General features: G+C 45.1%; 1 protein-coding gene across 1 annotated transcript in view; it reads right to left on the bottom strand.

Annotated features, from left to right (window-relative positions):
• The window catches only part of SLC6A11 (solute carrier family 6 member 11), a 143,463-nt gene extending 125,061 nt beyond the window's left edge, over positions 1–18,402 (bottom strand). Inside the window, exons 1-3 of the mRNA XM_066613372.1 lie at positions 18,183–18,402; positions 5,148–5,282; positions 3,923–4,063 (exon numbers count right to left, since the gene is read on the bottom strand). Of these exons, the coding sequence (XP_066469469.1) occupies positions 3,923–4,063; positions 5,148–5,282; positions 18,183–18,402 (496 nt within the window). The remainder of the gene's footprint in view (positions 1–3,922; positions 4,064–5,147; positions 5,283–18,182) is intronic.
• Positions 18,403–19,692: the final 1,290 nt, after the last annotated feature.

Below are 19,692 nucleotides of genomic sequence, written 5' to 3'. Positions count from 1 at the left end.
CTGCTGGAACCCACCGCACCTGCTGGACCAAGTAAGGTAGTGGTGGGGGTGAATGTGGGAAGGGAGGGGGCAAAACTGGGTGAGGATGGGGTCAAACAGGGGGTGGGGAGGGGGTGCATCCATCAGCAGTGTCACACCCAGGATGCTATCCCAATTGAGCAGCTCCCCACCCCTTTCTTGTCCCCAGACCTGTGCCAACGAAAGAGCTGGTGAAGGTTTGAAGAGTCCCATTGCAAATCAAGAGGGCTTACAGAGGATTAAGAGGAAATAATTCCCCTTTCCTCTCCTTGGTCTCCCTAGCCACTTTACCCCAGTGGATACAATGTGCACCTTTCTGGCATGGCTGCTTCAGTAGCGGGAGGGGGGAGGATACGTTACAATATTCTGAGGGGGAAAAAAAATCAAGGTGTTATGTCATATGGTTTGATAACTATTTCACACTGGTCCTCCTCAGAATAACATTCACTAAATACTTCCTGCTTATTCTGTTAAAACTGAAAGAGCCAACACAGTTTCTGAGACAACAGAAACAGATTTTGAGTTGCTGTGATTGACAGGGAGTTAAAACATGCATTGTGCTTCAATCGGCTAACTACATTTCAATTCCCAATGTGTATCACTGGCTCAGGAATCTACAACCCCATGTCTATCACTGGCTCAGCAACAACTTAATAGCTTTAATATGGCAAGTGAGAAAGCTACCATTTGGCATGTGGCTATCTCTGGCATTAGAAAATTGTGGCAAGAGATCAAAGCTGCGCTCCCATTATTCAGCTGACACATACTATTTGGATAGTGTCCAGTATTGGCTAGGTTTTCCCACAGAGATGCCAAAAGTAACACTGAAGCCCTATCACCTCATAGATCTGCTGCAAGCTCTTTAATTTATATCCAAACTGCAACAGATGTGACTACAGTCCACATCAATGAATGCCATAATGGGGATAGAAGATTAAAATTCTTACTAGAATTGCATGGCTACAGAGATTAGATAAGGGATATGAAAACAAAACATATCTTATTTCAGTGTATTTATTCCTTTTCAGTTTAATGCACTAATTCACTGATTATCTTCAATGCTACTAAATAAAAGAGATTATCTGTTTTAACACATATTTTGATCCATATTTAAACTCATAAGAAGAGGTGTTTGTTTCCAGTGAGTAAAACAGGATTACAGCCTAAGTCTTATTGAACACAATGGGCTTACTTCTGAGTAACCATTTCAAATACCTCTACTCATAAGAGACTTGGCAAAGAGATCACATGCTAACCCTTCCTAGGGATGGGAACTACAATTCTGACAACTCGACCCGAGTCCTGAAAAATGTGAGTTTTCCGCGACTTACATCAACTCAAGTCATTGATGTCACTAACTTGTGACTTGTGACAGTGACTTGGAATTTAGTAATGGCTCATATACAGGGTGAACCAAAAGTAGGTGGACAGTAAATGATAACATTTTCTTGCATCAGTATTTAAATTATTTGCCATTATGGGTTATCTGAACTATCTGAAAAGAAAAAAAAATATTAAATTTAAATAAATTTAGTTATAAAATTATATAACACAAACGCCATAGTTATAATGAACACCATCATTACAGTATAGGGTTGCTGGCATCCTTCAGTCTCGGAAGACTATGGTGTCACGCTCTGAATGGTGGTTCTGGAACAGAGTGTCCTCTCCAGTGCGCAAAGCCTGGGTAAAGTAGGTATGGAGGATAGACTGTTTCCCATGCAGCAAATCCCCCCTCTCCAAGTCGCTGAAATGGTCCAATGGAAAGGCAGAAGCCAATACGGTTGGTTCCAGCGGCGTCGCAGGAGTTGCCAGAACGTGACTGTGTTCAGCCATGAACTGCCTCAGGGACTCCGGCTCCAGATTTTGCCTCGAGGTTGACTCCTGAAGCCTTTTCCATAACTGGATGTAGCCACAAGGCAGTGGAGATTTGGGATCAGAGTTTTCCTTCTCTCAGATGAGCTGCCTTCCCAGGCTGACAAGTCCCATCTACCCGGTGGCTGTTTAGTCACCTCTTACGACAAGTACAGCCAAACTGAGGGCCTATTCTTATCCCCAGCCCCAGGGTTATAGTATAACCCCTGGGTATAGTATAACCCCCAGGGTTATAGTATAACCCTAACACAAACCCTACTCCACCTACTGTCCACCTACTTTTGGTTCACCCTGTAAACTCAAGTCATGAAGAAATGTGATTTTTGTGCCTGCAACTCAGTTTTGTGTCTGTGTGTGCTTGTTTGCTTTTTAATTCGCCACTTCCATGTTGCCCTGAAAGACCTTGTGACTGAAACACGGCATGCAGAAACACAGTAGCAACAAACACAGTAGAAGGAGGGTAGGTGGTCCCAGGAGGTGGAGTCTGGGTGAGGAGGGGAGGAGGAAGGCTGGAAGGAGGAACCAGAGGAAGGCAGGAGCAGATTGGGGGAGGGGCTCTTGGCTATTCGGAATGGACAATTGAAAAATTAGCCTGATTTTTTCTGGATGAGGGGGAGATGAAGGAGGAGTCGAATGGAGTGGGGTTGTTGTGATAGGAACTAGTGACTGCATACAAGCACAGGGAGGGGACAAATGAGGCAGGCAAACCTGGGAGGAGGTGTTTTCTTGCAATAGAAGAGGAACACCTTCAGAGCAGCAGGGGGTTGTCGCTGAAGGTCATAAGGAAAAGATTGCTTTTCTGCACTACTACACTCACTCAAATAATAGCACACCTTCTGTTTACATAAAGGAAATGAAAACAGAGGTTGAATGACTTCAACACATCCCTGACTGAAGATATGATGGAAACATCAGGGCAGTGTTAAATGAGACCTCTCACTCTCACACACTCACACTCTCTCACACCAGTACCTCTGTTTTGTCTGTGGACTCCGTTTACTCTGTGGAGTCGCACCTGATTTGCGCTGTGACTTGTTTCTTGCAAAGACTTGGACTCAAGTCAAAATGACTCTACAAACGGCTCAGACTGAGTCGTGACAGTCGCATGAGTAGAGTCAGGGCATTGGCGTCTCACTATTCAACTTGTGACTCAGGTACAGTGTCTTCAGCACATCCCTGCCTCCTTCCTACTGCAGCCCTCTGGACTCAACCCAAAAACATCTTGCAAAAGTCAGTTAACTCTCCGCACAATGACATTCCATTAAGTACAAGGAATTGTCACTGAATTAAAATAATCAGCAACCCTATCATACATGAAAGGAAACATTTTGTGAACATGTTTGATCCATTCAGAATCCTAGTTAGGATCCTTCAGGATTGGCCTGGAGTTTCCAGGAGCACCCACCAGATCCTAAGCCTCCGCGTTAGGCTTGCCACCTGGCATGGAGGCTTTTACCATTAGTAGCCAATTGCTACTCCCTTTACCAAGGGGAAAGGGATGAAAGTCCCCTTCTCCCAAAGTGCTGCCTGCAGCTGCCTTGGGCGTGCAGGATGCGGTGGCAGCCATTTTCGGTGCCGCAGCAGCCGCGCACCCAGGCAGCTCAGGATTGGGCTCTTAGGCTCCAACTCTATATACACTTTCCTCACAGTAAGTCCCATTGCACTCAGCAGGACTTACTTCCGAGTAGACATGCCTAGGACTGCACTAATAATTATGTTGGAAAGCATAACTTCAGGAACGGCTACAGTAAAAGTTGTCAGCTCTAACCCTGGTTGCTATTTTTTTCACAAGCACACCAGTCTTGGTTACAAAGTTTAAAGAGAGTGTAACAAGGTAAACGCATAAATAATGTGATACCTACATTACGCTTTCATTTTATTGTGGACTTTATTAATGAGGATACTTTATCATGGTAATTATTAACAATTTTATTATTGTAGATTTTAATTTTTTAAAAAAATTTGAATGCTTTAAAGTTTATGGAGCTGGAATAGAAACACATTTAGAATATTTTCATGATGTCCATACCTGTATTCCATTCATGTCCACAGGTTGCCCAGGGGAGCTCTGTAGTAAAGCAGTTAAAGAGATAAAAGATAGCCCATGCTAAAATGATGATGTAGTAAACATTCAAGTGAGCCTCAATAACCTGGGTAGCATATCCAATGCCTGCAAAAGACAAAGACAATTCCTTTTTTAAAGGAAACAAGAAATAAAGGTCAACAATTATTTGCTGGTTCAAATTGTAGAATTCTCAGTGCTTATACTGCAGATCACCTGCTTTGTATCCAGTTATCAAAAATACTGAAAATATAACTATAGAATGTATATTCAGCCTCTAAAACCTGTTGTCTTAGGTCTCTGAATGGATCTGAGAACATCAGAACAGTGCTTCACATGGGTAAGTGAAAAAAATGGGCCACAATCCTATCCACACTTACCTGGGAGTAAGCCCCGTTGACTATAATGGGGATTTCTTCTGAGCAGGCATGCATAGGATTGGGCTCTGGGGGTGCTATCCCATCCACACCTTCCTGGGAGTAAGCCCCATTGACTATAATGGGGCTTATTTCTGAGCAGGCATGCATAGACTTGGGCTTTTAGAATCTACTTTTAGAATCTAGTACCTTCTAGAAACTACTACAGCGGTTTTCAACCGCTGTGATGTAGCACACTGGTGTGCCGCGAGGCTGACTCAGGTGTGCCGCGGGATCAGAGGATCAGAGGAGGCAGGCTGCAGCTGCGCGCCCGCGTGCGGGAGAAGCAGCTGCTTTAAGCCTCCCGGAGCAGGCAGCACAAGCAAGGGAGCAGCCAGGGAAGGGGAGCTTGGAGCATTTTTCTGGCATTGCACAGGTTCAGTGACATGTCCATCAGTGGACAGATTTCTGTACCAGTGAGGCCATACTTGAACCAGCATATGTCACCATGTGGTGGTGAATCTTGAGGATAGGATTGGATTTTCAGAGATGCTGGCTTGCCTAAGGCTATTCAAGTTCAAGGCTGAACTAGCAAATTCTGAGTTTACAACGCATGTGCTACACTTGTCAGGGATTATGATAATGCAGAAAGCATCAATAGAGAAGATGTGCATTCAGAGACAACTGGACTACTAGCTCTTTTGTGAAGATAAGAAAAAATGTTCATTCCATTTGCAAGATCATTTAAAACCCATGAATGTCGTTTTCCATGTTTATAGAAAAAGAAATGCAGTACACATTAAACAAAACAATAAAGAGGTAATCTGATGCAGTACCTTCAAACAATGGACACACTTTCCTCCAGCATGTAATGCCTCCTTCGCTAGTGAACTGACCCAAGGCAGTCTCCAAGAAAAAGACTGGTATTCCACAGCAGATAAAGAAAACCACATAAGGTATGAGAAAAGCACCTAAAAGTAAACATTGCGTATGGATTAGTTATATCTAGTTCTTCATGGATGAAGCAATCCTATACACACTTTCCTGAGAGTAAATGCATAGGCTTGTAAGGCTAGTATATGAAGAACCACTTGCTCATTTTACTCAGACTAAGACCCAGTCTTAACAGGATGAATACCTCACAATGATTTTACTGTGTCAGTAAGTTAGGAGAGAGCATAAGGGGATCTTTGAGATTGAACAAGAGGAAATCTCACATGATAACACACTGAAATGATCCCAAATATCAAGTGAATTATAAATTCACCAAAAGACAAGTGTATTGTTAGACCGGGTCTAACACTGTCTCAGAATGCCAGATGCAAGGGAGGGCACCAGGATGAGGTCTCTTGTTATCTGGTGTGCTCCCTGGGGTATTTGGTGGGCCGCTGTGAGATACAGGAAGCTGGACTAGATGGGCCTATGGCCTGATCCAGTGGGGCTGTTCTTATGTTCTTATAAGTAACACCACAAATGTTACTCGATGAAAGTAAACAGATTTTCAAAATGCAGATTTTCTTCCATGCAAACAAAGATGCAAAAGGTCTGGTCTTACATTTTCAAATTTCATATCTGAATGCTAAAAATTTGTTTTACTATGCTTTCCAAATATCCCAGGATTATCTGTTATATAACTCAGGTTGATTTTGATTTACAATGTAATATCAGATATAACATTACCTGAGCCTCCACCCTTAGTCTCTAAAGTGTGGATTATAATAAACTGGTATCTTACATTCATTCACAGAACAAAGACATTTGCATACTGAGGAGAAGACAGCAATCAAATATCAATACAGGCAGCTAAAGAATATTCAGTTAGCAAACAGATGTGATGTTTAGATCAGCAGATGATGGTCATCAGCAAATTCATCAGCATTAACTCTGATGAATAACTCTAAACAAATTAACAAAGCCTCTGGAGTTTTGATGGATTGGTTTTATAGCTAGTATCAGTAAAGCCTGAAGAGATGTAATATACCCATTAAAAATGTTGTTCTGTCTTTCCAGATTATGCCATAAATAAAACACTCTTTAAATCTTATATGTCTTATTGAAATCAATGGAACATTAAATCCCAGTTGATCACTTAGGACTAGAGGGGAGCACAAATGCTACACAGGTATCTCAAAAAAATGAACCCTTTGCCAAAACAAATATGTGCTTCACCACTGAACATAATTCATAATAAAAATCTGCCATGTGGTTGAATCTGCCAGGCCGTTGCTTTGATGGCTACACTGGCTGCCCAATCTTTTCCAATTCAAGAGGTTGGTGATGACCTTAATGCCCTAAATGGCAAAGGACTGGGATACCTCAAGAACCGACTTCCCCCATATAATCCTGCATGTCCCCTGCAGTCACCAGAGAGGGCCCTTCTTAGGATATCACCACCATCTGCAGCCAGGAGGATGGTGGGAAGGTGCAGAGCTTCTCAGTTGTGGCACCACACATCTGGAACCAGCTGCCAGAAGATGCAAGGACAGCCTCCTCATTATATGGTTTCTGGCAGGGTTTAAAGACCCATCTGTTTTGCCTGGTTTTGGAGGAGGGAAGTACTACCCTTCTTAACTTTTATGGCTGCTTTTACATTATTTTACAGCTATGTTACATGCTAATCTACTCTCTCAGTGCTGTTTTTAAAAATGTTTTAATGGTGTTTTACTTTAATGTTTTATTCTGATGATTTTATCTTTTATAAGTTTATGTTGTACAATGCTTTGAATTTTAGAAAAGCAGTACAGAAATCTCTTAAATAAATAAATATTCAACATCTAACAACAATAAAATAAATATTACGAATAAAAATGTACCAAGTCAGGAAGGGAGAACAAGATTAAAACACACTGACCACAAAGACCCAAAAATTATAGCAGACTAAAAGCTTACTTAAAAAGAAAAGTTTTCAGCTTACACCAGCTGAGGCAAGGTAAACTTCCCTGAGCAGAGAAGCTGGGTGCTTCCACAAGCTGTATGCTACCCCAGAAAGACCTCTCCTATGTGGATACCCACTGCACCTATGCAGGTGGTGGGACATCCACAAAGGCATCTCCAATGACCACAGGGAGTAGGCAGACTTATATGGGAGGAGAGGATCCATTTTGGTACTTGGGACCTATATCATTGAGGGCTCAACTTGGACCTATATCATTGAGGACCTATATCATTGAGGACTACAGGGAGTAGGCAGACTTATATGGGAGGAGAGGGTCCATTTAGGTACTTTGGACCTATATCAATCCTTTGGGCTGCCTGCACTGTTGAAACTAGCATCCCAGCAGCGCAACCTACTTTACTTGGAAAACAAAACAGCACAAAACACTGGCTGCTGTTGTGTGCTGCAAATGGTGCGCAGCAAGGCATGTGCAGCAGCAGCTCCAGGAGCTGCTTGGGCCACAGAAAGTTGGTGGGGGAGGCATGTCATGGACAGGCAGGAGAATAGCAGATGGTAACTGGGTGGTCTGGGAGGAGAACAAGAGGCAGGAAGCAGGCTGGAGGAAGCAAATCTCGGCAGCTAACACATACACCAGATCACATTCCCCAAAACTCAGCCTGGGCTGCCCCCTTACTCTCCTCAGATTTAGGCCAGGTCTATATAGGGCATCAGAGGGTCCCTTACCTCAGAGAGACCTCCTGAGCATTCCCCCTCTATGAGCATTCCCCCTCCTGAGCGTGCCTCTATGGCACAGATGAATCACATAAAGTGGAGGGGGATAGGATAGAGGTATCAGAGTCACAACTGGCAATCTGAATTGGTCCTAGAAATATATTGTGGCAGCCAGTATGCTGGAGCAATACTGTTGTTATGTGGTCCAAAGACCCAGCTCCACTCAACACGAGTGCTGCCACATTCATCACCAGCTATAACTTCCAGACATGCTTCAGGGGGCAGGATCACATCAACTACAGTTGATGGCTACAGGGGGCTACAGTAGTCCATAAGAACATAAGAACAGCCCCACTGGATCAGGCCATAGGCCCATCTAGTCCAGCTTCCTGTATCTCACAGCGGCCCACCAAATGCCCCAGGGAGCACACCAGATAACAAGAGACCTCATCCAGGTGCCCTCCCCTACATCTGGCATTCTGACTTAACCCATTCCTAAAATCAGGAGGTTGTGCATACACATCATGGCTTGTAACCCATAATGGATTTTTCCTCCAGAAACTCGTCCAATCCCCTTTTAAAGGCGTCTAGGCTAGACGCCAGCACCACATCCTGTGGCAAGGAGTTCCACAGACCGACCACGCGCTGAGTAAAGAAATATTTTCTTTTGTCTGTCCTAACCCGCCCAACACTCAATTTTAGTGGATGTCCCCTGGTTCTGGTATTATGTGAGAGTGTAAAGAGCATCTCCCTATCCACTCTGTCCATCCCCTGCATAATTTTGTATGTCTCAATCATGTCCCCCCTCAAGCGTCTCTTTTCTAGGCTGAAGAGGCCCAAACGCCGTAGCCTTTCCTCATAAGGAAGGTGCCCCAGCCCCGTAATCATTTTAGTCGCTCTCTTTTGCACCTTTTCCATTTCCACTATGTCTTTTTTGAGATGCGGCGACCAGAACTGGACACAATACTCCAGGTGTGGCCTTACCATCGATTTGTACAACGGCATTATAATACTAACTGTTTTGTTCTCAATACCCTTCCTAATGATCCCAAGCATAGAATTGGCCTTCTTCACTGCCACCGCACATTGGGTCGACACTTTCATCGACCTGTCCACCACCACCCCAAGATCTCTCTCCTGATCTGTCACAGACAGCTCAGAACCCATCAGCCTATATCTAAAGTTTTGATTTTTTGCCCCAATGTGCATGACTTTACACTTACTGACATTGAAGCGCATCTGCCATTTTGCTGCCCATTCTGCCAGTCTGGAGAGATCCTTCTGGAGTTCCTCACAATCACTTCTGGTCTTTACCACTCGGAAAAGTTTGGTGTCGTCTGCAAACTTAGCCACTTCACTGCTCAACCCTGTCTCCAGGTCATTTATGAAGAGGTTGAAAAGCACCGGTCCCAGGACAGATCCTTGGGGCACACCGCTTTTCACCTCTCTCCATTGTGAAAATTGCCCATTGACACCCACTCTCTGCTTCCTGGCCTCCAACCAGTTCTCAATCCACGAGAGGACCTGTCCTCTAATTCCCTGACTGTTCCTCAAGTCCCTCTAATTCCTCAAGTCCACTCTTGAGGTGACTACAGCTTGTGTCACCATGGCCAGATCTGCCATCTAAAGCAGAAGGCACCACACCCCAGCCCATGGGCTGGATCTGGCACCAGGATAAAGCCTTCCCCATCCTGCATGGTGCTTTCCATTCCATGCTGTGGCTTCTTATCTTTCAAGCCAATCTTGTCAGAAAGTCACGCCAGGCAGCCAGTCCCACTGCCCATCGTCCTAGCAGGCTCTATGCCCCGATTGTGGAGCAGAAGCAGCTGCTAGGCACAACTTCCTGACAAGGTAAGAGGCAGCAGCGTGGAACAGAAAGCACCACACAGGATGGGGAAGGTTTTTTCTCAACACAGTAGCCCACAGTTTGGAGAATGCTGATCTAAAGGAACAGACACATATGGCGCATGGGCCTACATAAGGTAAAGGCAGCCCTCAACACAGTTTCCACCTGAGCATGCAGGTTCAAGGTCAGAGAGTGTCCCCAAACTGAGAACCTGAGTTTCAGAGGGAGTGCAACTCTATCAGAACAGCTGAATCCCTATTCCCTGCTCAGCAACTTTTCAGACCAGAAGCATGTCTATCTTATCTGGATTAAGATCCGTTTATTGGCCTATATCAGGGCTTTTTAAACTGGGGCGTTGCAATGCCCCAGCCAGAGAGCCCTGGCCACTTTCCCCTTAAGGGGGGGGGGAGGCAGTGACACAATCCCCAGGATCGCGTGGCTAAGGTGGCTGCAGGGACTGGGATGCACTCACCAGTCCCTGCAGCAGCCTGTCGAGGGTGCGGAGAGCCCTGTAAGCTCTTCTGCAGGGCTCCCCGCAGCTTAAAAAGTGAAAGTGGAGCAATTGCGCTCCACTCCCACAAAACCGGAAGTGGAATTTGCTGCGCTTTCACTTTTTAAGACCTGGGGAGTCCTGCAGAAGGTCATGCAGGGCTCCTTGCACCCCTGACAGGCTGCCGCAGGGACTGGAGAGTGCATCCTAGTCCCTGCAGCCTCCTTAGCGATGCAATCCTGGAGATCGTGTCGCTCCCTCCCCCGCCCCCGCAAGAACTTACTGCTGTTCAAACTCTCCTAGGGAGTTTGAAAACCACTGGCATATATCTAGACCCTCACTGCCAGTTCAACATTTCTACAGCTTATCTGGAATTAGAAGGAAAGGAGAAATTGAGCTGAGCATCATCTGCATATTGATGGCACTGAGCTCCAAATCTCTGGACGACTCTCCCATCAATTTCATGTTGATGTTAAAAAGTATGGGGGACAAGATCAATGCCTGAAGAATACCATAAATCAAATGATACAGCATTGACGAGAATTCACTCGGCACCACCATCTGGCTCCTACAGTCCAGGAAGGACCAGAACCTTTGTGGTATGTGCCTCCAATCCCCATCCTAACCAGGTGGTTCAGAAGGATACCATAGTCATTGCCTCAAAAGCTGCTGAGAAATCCAGCAAAACCAACAGGATCACAGTCCCCCCAGACTAGTTCCCAATATAGATCATCAACCAGGTTAACCAAAACCGTTTGAGTGCCAAAACCAGGCATGAAGCAGCACTGAAAAGGGATCAATTACTCAATCTCATCCAGATATCCCTGGAATTGTCTGATCAATACTGTACATGCTTGAGCACCATGCCCAAGACAAGCTAATTTGAGACTAGTCAGTAGTTATCTAGTACAGTGGGAACAATGATGGCTTCCTTGGAAGCAGCCTCACTACCACTTTCTTTAGCCATAGTGGAACATAGTCTTCAAATAAGAAGGTATTGATAACATTCTGCACTCACTAAACCACTCCTCCACTAGCTGTCTTAAGCAGCCAGGTTGGACAAGGGTAAAACACACTTCCTGGGATGCTGTTCAAATGTTCAGGCCACACTAACTGAAAAATATCTATAGAAAAAGGGCAAAGGAGTGCTGCAGTCACAACTACAGTCAATGTGCACTCAAATCAGAAGGGATTCAAGCAATTTTATCTGAATGCAACTCACAAACTGGTCACAATAGGCAATCACCATTTCCTTCACCCAGCTTGGGGGCCTAGTATGTACAAAATTCCAAACTACCCAAAAGACTCCTGCTGGATGAGTCTGCACAGATACTGTGGCTGCAGAAAAGTTGAACCTCTTTGCCTCCAGTACTGGCATAGAATTGACTACATACTGGCATGAACTTGATTTTGTTCTTATGTTTCGTTAGATTTGCTTTCAGTTTCCTCCCGCATCATAGCAGCTGTCTTTTCTCACACTTTATACTGTGACTTTTAAAAAGGGAACCTGGTTCTATAATTGCTATTACTTAATCCCTTACATATGCACCAGTGGCTATTAGTAATGATGATCGCAGTGTTTCATCTACTGTACATTGGAGTAGGTAATGAAATTGAACACACCTGCTTTTAAAAAGTGTAATGGCATATAGAACTACAGCATCATTTTCCAGAACCTCTTCTAGATAAGGAAAAACGGTTTCACCATTTAAAATAATAAAATACCAAGAATTGAAAATATCAAGAATTGAAAAGTTGTAAAAGACAGGGATTCTTTATAAACTGAAGGAAAGAAAGACACAAGACCAGGACAGAGAGACTAAATTTTCTCAGGGGTATCAGTCCTAAAGATTACAAATATATCTCAGGTTCAATTCAGCACTGCAAATTCATTTAAAAGTTCATCCTCCTACTCTCATTGACACTACATGTATAACTTTGTGCATGTATATCCTTGTCGATTTCAAACAACAGAGCACTGTATAACAACTCGTTTAAAAATTACCTAAGGAAAAACTGTATACAGTATTTTTCTGGTCAATTAAACATTATCAACAAACTACTGTACAACAAGTTTGTGAAGGTAAATTATACTGGTCACTGCAATACCCAGCACATGCACTATATAAATCATGTAAGAATAAAATATAAACACTACCTGCAGGTCTATATAGAGATCTAGTTCATTGACAATTTCTAGACAAAATCCACAGACCAAGCTCCTTTATCCACTAAGTTTCCTAATTTGAGCAATGCTAGCAGGGAGAAAGTTTGTTTCCTTTAAATAAGTATATGCTAATATTGACAAATTAAGGATGACTTACATACATCCTCATTGAAATTAACAGAGCTGAAACAAAATTCTAGGTAAATGAAACATTCTGCACTTATCATTGAAAAATATGTTTAGAAAGCCAAATAAGTAATAAAGAGCGTCTCCGGCTCTCTGGATTTAGCTTTTTAAAAATTATTATTTACATTTCACTTGACAAAATTAAGTCTTTAATGGGAAGAAAAGTCTAGTCATCTAACATAAAATGCTAAATGATCAGAAAGTCCAGTTTAGTAATTGTCATATAATGAAAACAACACAGAAGCAGGACCAGCAGGAATCAACAAGCATCACACAAAAGAACAGAAGAGTTCCTTTCATCTTGCTTTGCTGCCACTGTATAGCAACAGAAGGCAATAAAAAAAAGCAAACACACATACACACTATGCTTTCAGAAATGCAGCAAATCAGATAGGCTACAACCATCTTGGAGCTTCACAGAAGCAGAATAAGAAAGATCACTTTGGCCTAGAACTTGTTGGCAGAGAAACCAAAGGTGGACAGAACTTCCTACAGATACAGGCTACGTAACAATGTTATGCTGCCTCTACAAGCACTATCTGTAGGGCCGGATGCCAAAGGATCTCCTCTGTGGAGAACTTGTGCAAGGAAAGTGCCCTACAGGTAGACCACAGCTGCGATACAAGGACATCTGCAAGAGGGATCTGAAGGCCTTAGGAGTGGACCTCAACAGGTGGGAAACTCTGGCCTCTGAGTGGAGGCAGGCTGTGCAGCATGACCTTTCCCAGTTTGCAGAGACACTTGGCCAACAGTCTGAGGCAAAGAGGCAAAGAAGGAAGGCCCATAGCCAGGGAGACAGACCAGGGACAGACTGCACTTGCTCCCAGTGTGGAAGGGATTGTCACTCCCGAATCGGCCTTTTCAGCCACACTAGACGCTGTTCCAGAACCACCATTCAGAGCGCGATACCATAGTCTTTCGAGACTGAAGGTTGCCAACACACAAGCACTATCCCCAATTGTTTTGATATGTGAATCTTTCCAAAGCTTGAAGCACTGGGTTAATATACAGGATATACAGCATATTTACAAGATTCTTGGGACAGGATACAGAAAAGGCATTGTCAGTCCCCCTAAGGCAGGGGTGCTCAATAGGTAGATCGCGAGGCAAAATGAGTAGATCGCGGAGTGCCGCCCCCCCCCCTTCAGGTGCCTCTGGGAGGAAACGCCGGGAGAAAGGCCCATTGTACTCAATGGGGCTTACTCCCAGGTAAGTGTGGTTAGGATTGCAGCCTCACAGCCTAATCCTAGGCATGTCTACTCAGGAGTAAGTCCTGTTATACTCAGTGGGGCTCAAGGTACACCACATACATTGTACACATAAATGTTATATGTTATGATGGCGCGAACATTGTAAAAAAACTCTGGTAGATCTCCGGGCCTTGCTGGGTTTCAAAGTAGCTCTCGAGCCAAAAAAGTGTGAGCACCCCTGCCCTAAGGCTTTAGGGACACCTGATGGAATGGTTTACTTTCTCCCTCTGAACAACAGGTTCCCATGTGCTATAAGTCAACCAATTACCATACAGCATGTAAAGGTGGTCTTCAAAAAATCCATTTCCAAAGTCTCTTGGGTACACAGGACTAACTATGTGATGGTCTGGATCTCTGCCTTAAATCTCAAGTCTATACGTATTCACATAGAAACAATACAGTTCCACTGTATTTAATGAGCCTTACTTGCTTATCTGTGTGCACAGAATCACAGTCTTGAAACTTTAATGGTAGTGCAACTATGCATATGTCCTAAAGGTCTAAAGCATGTTCTTTTTCTTTTGCTTGATCATTTTTCCACTGCAGCTATCCTATTTATTCTGAACTGTCAAGTATCCCATGCATGTGATGCTAGCTAGCTATAAATAACACCATTTTGTCATTCCACTGTCTGGCAGTGCAATGCTATGTATGTCTACTAAGAAGTACGCCCCACAGAGATAATGAACCTTACAGCCCAATCCTATGCAACTCAGAAGTAAGTCTCATTGTGTTCAATGGGGCATACTCCCAGGAAAGTGTGCATAGGATTGTAGCCTTACTCCCAGTTAAATGTATAGGAGTACAGCCTAGGGCTCAGGTTATCTAACTGAAGCATCATGAGATCCCAGCCTGTGAGCCTCAGCCTATGGCCCCTTAAGGGGCGGGGGAAGGCAGCAATGCAATGCCCAGGATCATGCCGCAGCTGGAGGCCAAGGGGGGGTTTTACCTATAGGATAATGCAGTGGCCTCCAGGAGGTGCGGGGAGCCCCGTGCAGCCCTACAAAGGGCTCCCCATGTCTTAGAATACTAAAAATAAGTCATCAGAAACCACAGTCCTGCAGAGGGCTCCCCGCACCTGGAGGCCACCGCAAAGCTCTGTAAGCAACTCCCCCCCCCCTGCCCAGCAGCGGCTGATCCTGGGGGTCATGTCGCTGCCTTTGCCCCACCCCTGCCAAGACTTATCTCAGGAGACTTACTCCTGAGAAGTTTGAGTTACATTCCTTTACAGTATTTTACCATTCTTATCCTGCATATTCATTTAGAGTTTGTAACATCACATCCTTTCTTTGGTTTACAACCAGTTCTATCTTTTTCCTGCCATTAACAATGAAAGAATTGCCAATCTATATTTATTATTTACTATATTTATATTCCGCTTTTCTCCCTGGGGGCATACAAAGGGGCTTACAAACATAAAAACCACATTTAAAACAATAAATACATAAACATTAAAATAGCCTGAGGGACCAATCCTATCTAACTTTCCAGCACCAATGCAGCTGCATAACAGCCCCTTACTTTGAGGAGGTCTCTGTGACTGCCTCCTCCACTGCAGGATACACAACTGCATAGGTGCTGGAAAGTTGGATACGATTGGACCCATAAACAAAACAACCTTAATCGTAATAAAACATACAACCAGCAGAATTAAGAAAGGACAAAGCTTGAGAGAACTAAAATAGCATGGAAGATCCAGATGAAAAATAGCATGCAATCAGAAAACTCATTTTTTAAATATGACTACATCTGTGTAGAAGTTCATCTAGCTTAGCATCCTGGCCAGGATCCAAGCGGCCATGCAACTAGTTCTGCACACCAGAGAGGGCTTTGATCTGTTGTCCTCAGATAGCAGCTGTCCATCCCACTAATTGACAGAGGTGGGTTTTTTGGTGATAATGGAAAAAAAAAAATGCTTAACACTACTTTCTGCACTTCTCATTTTTGTAAAAAAAAAAAAAAAAAAAAAGACAAAAAACAACACCAAATTCTACAAAAAAAACTAAAATCATTCTCTAACCACTTCTACATGCATGTGGCTGCATCTGCTGACATGATACCACCTATATCACCTACCTAGTACGCTTTTAAAGTAATTGTAATTTATAATTATAATTTATAAAAATGCAGCCTTGGAATAAAAATATATAACACCACTTTCTGCACTCCTAACTTTGGAAAACACTGAAATTCACAAAAAAAAACAAAAAACCATTTTCACCCATCTGTAGCTATTGGAAAAAAAGAGTTGTTTCAAAATAGGTTTTTAATGTGGCATGGGTATTTTTTATTGAAAAGATTTATATCCCACTTCTCATGACAGACTCACAAGCAGTTCAGAGCTCAGTTGAACCAGAATGAATGATATCAGCTCCAAATGGTGGGAAGATGCTGTGATGCTGCTTTGCTAATTTTTAGTGGAAACCCTGCTCACAAAGCGGCAGTTTTATGTGACCAGCCCTAAGACATCCTCTTTGGGCATACTTAAGGTAGCTCTGACCTCTGCCTCCAATAAGCAAAACAAGTAGGTGCTAACTCATGTGGAGTGTCCCAAGCATTTGTTACTCAGAGTTTGATTGTCATTAAACATGTTAGCCACATGTAATCCAATATACGATGGGCAGCCCAATTCTATCCTAGCTACTGGCGCTGCACAACAGTGGCACAGAAACAGTCACTGTGGTATCCCGTGGGTCTTAGGAGTCAGCCAGAGGTCTCCTCAGAGTAAGGGAACACTGATCCCTTAACCTGTGTTGGAAGAAAGCAGCCCCTATGGGGTTACTTGAATCTGCATCAGCTCAATGGCCCGTGTAGGGCTATTCAAGCACAGGAGGGGAAATAGGATTCAGTAGGAGCCTCTGCTGCCATCTCTGCCCCTCCCTGGGCCTTAATCACCCACCAGGCCTCCCCTCTCCCCCATGCAGAAACATCCCCTCCCCACCTTCCCACTCTGGAATGTCACCCTGCCGTCAGTGGCCAACTTATCACCATGGGCTCCCAAGTGGTACAGAGACCTAGTGCTGACTGGTGCTGTCTCTCAGCCGGCACCTTCCATTTACTGGCCACCACAAAATGCCTTATGACACATTCACAATGGCCATTGCCAGGGCAGCAGGCGGGCCGCCTACACTCCCCCAGCATAGAATTGGGCTTTAAATTTGCAAAACAATTTATTTATTTGATTTATACTCCGCCTTTCTCCCCAAAGGGCACCCATGAAACAGGCCTACAAAATTGAGTGTCAGAAAAGTTTTTCCCAAACTTTATGGTGGTTTAATATGAATTTGGGGTGCCAATTCCAAAAATAGCATCCATTTTGCCCTATCACATCTTGTTTTGGAGATATAGTAAAGCCTCATGAGTGAATGGTTCAAGCAGCTTCCTCATGAGGAAGCTATGGTGTAGGCTTCCTCATGAAGAAGCTGCTTGAACCATTCACTAAAGAGGCTATACTATATCTCCAAAACTAGATGTGATAGAGCAAAATGGACGCCATTTTTTGAATCGGCACCCCAAATATACCCAGGAATTGGTGTAACGTTTAAGGAAGCAAAATGTGTGTTGGCCTGTGTCATTTATGAATAAATTCTGCACTGGACTGTGGTGGATGGTTAAACTTCTGACTACTCTCATGGCTAATAGTATGAAAATTACCCAAAGCTACATTAAGAAAGAGTCCAGTGGTATCCTTCAAGGTTAACAAATGTATTGTTACAAGAGTTTTCATAGTCAAGACTATTCCCATCAGATGCATTAAGTTTTCAAGATGTTGCATTAGAAAGAGAGAGAAATCAGGTCAATATCACATCTTCCTGCTCTATCTATTTTATGCATCAGAGAAAGTATGGTTATGTCTATGGAAGCTCTTGCGCTTGTTAGTCTTCAAGAAGCTCTTGCTAGAACAGCCTAACAGAACTACTCTTCCGGATTTTGTCTAAAATGTATCACATTCACTGGTAGAAGACTTCAGGAGAAGAAACCTTCCACTTGAGAGCAGAATCTAATCTCTGTCAATCATTTTAAAAAGAAACAAAAACAAAAAAACTCTCAAAAATGTTAGATGAAGGTGCACTTGGCGTGATGTAGAATTCAGTCAAGCCAATATGCTTGTGCTTATATCAGTCAGACCCCGTTAAACTCAATATATCCAATCAAATCTGAATGTCTAAACTTCAGATTGAGCAGTTTACAGATAACACCCACACCTGCCTGAATCTTCAGGTTCCCTGATAAAGCATCCATTCTTGACATGAAGCACATACTTGTTCTCCTCCTGTTTTATCTAGCATGTGTACGCAAGGATTTTACAGGAGATGCCATCTTACCTCCTCCATTCTTGTAGCAGAGATAGGGGAATCGCCACACGTTTCCCAGCCCAATAATCTCTCCGGCCACGGAAAGCACAAATTCCACCTTATTGTTCCAGTGGCCTCTTTCATGCACTTTCCTATCATTGCTGTGGACCAGGTTGGTGCTGGAGGCTTCAGGGTCCAGAGTCTCCTCTGGCTTGCCATTAATGATAGGAATTGTCTTCTCAGCTGTCATGACTCTTCCCAGTCTGAAGGAGAAAAGGCAAAGGGGAGGGGGGGATAGGGAAGCTGAGCAATCAACCCTGTTCCACTGGTGGCTTTGCACCTCTTGTGTTTCCCAACAGTGCAGGAGATGCAAACTTTGCACGAGCACGTACGCTGCTGCTGCTGCTGGGGTTATTTAGAGCACACTCCCATCCATGTCTACTCAGAAGTATGTCCCATTGTTTTCAACGGGGCTTACTCCCAGGAAAGTGTGGGTGGGATTGCAGCCTTTCAGCCCCATCCTCTGCCTGTCTGCTCAGAAGTAAGTCCCATTCGTGTCAGTGGGGCTTACTCCCAGGAAAGTGTGGACAGGATTGGGCTGTCAGTTGCCATGAGCGGAGAGGCAGGCGGCGGCGGCGGGAGCGGGAGCAGGGCGCCCCTCCGCTCTCTCCACGCCTCTCCCGAGCAGGCATCTCAGCGCGGCCAGCCCGAGGCGCTGCCCTGCAGCCTCCTGCACCTCGCCCCCGCTGGCGCCGCGAGGCCCGCTACTCACCCAGGACTCCTCCCGCGCTGCCGAGGGAGGGATGCGGCCGGTGCTGCTGCTGCTGGGCAGGCTCCTTCCTTCGGGCTGCCACCCTTCGCCCTGTTGCGCCGGAGAGAGGCTGGGCGAGGGGAGCGCAGGAGAGGCGGCGAGCTCGCGATGGGCACGGACGTCTTGCCTGCTCGCTCGCTCGCTCGCTGCGCTTGCCTGGCTGGCGGGGAAGGCGCTGCGATGCTCCCGGGCTCGCCGCGCGCCTGGGCAAAATGTGCACGGCTCAGCCTGCGCCGAAGGGAACGTAGCGCCCCCGCCCCCGCCCCCGCCACCCACCTCAGTCTGTCCCGCCGGCTCTCCCGCCTTCGCAGCCCGCGCTCCACCTCCTGCAGAACAGCCTCCCTCCAGCCCCCGGCCGGCTCTGCAGCGGAGGAGGCAGTGGCCAGAGGGCCCAGCCCAGCCCAGCCCGGGGCGTCTGAGGGGAGGGTTGCGCCACGGCCAAAGCGCAGGAGGGCAAGCCCTGAGGGTGGCAGTGACGACGCCACACCTAACCCCGCACAGAGGAAGACTTCAACGGTGGGTGGCAGGCAGGTGAGGCAGAGCCTCCCCAGTTGTTGGCAACCTTCAGTCTCGAAAGACTATGGTATCACGCTCTGAAAGGTGGTTCTGGCACAGCATCTAGTGTGGCTGAAAAGGCCGATTCGGGAGTGACAATCCCTTCCACACCGGGAGCAAGTGCAGTCTGTCCCTGGTCTGTCTCCCTGGCTATGGGCCTTCCTTCTTTGCCTC

This window comes from Tiliqua scincoides, chromosome 2 (genome assembly GCF_035046505.1).
Source record: "Tiliqua scincoides isolate rTilSci1 chromosome 2, rTilSci1.hap2, whole genome shotgun sequence".
Classification (NCBI taxonomy): domain Eukaryota; kingdom Metazoa; phylum Chordata; class Lepidosauria; order Squamata; family Scincidae; genus Tiliqua; species Tiliqua scincoides.
This window is presented reverse-complemented; position numbering and strand designations above follow the sequence as displayed.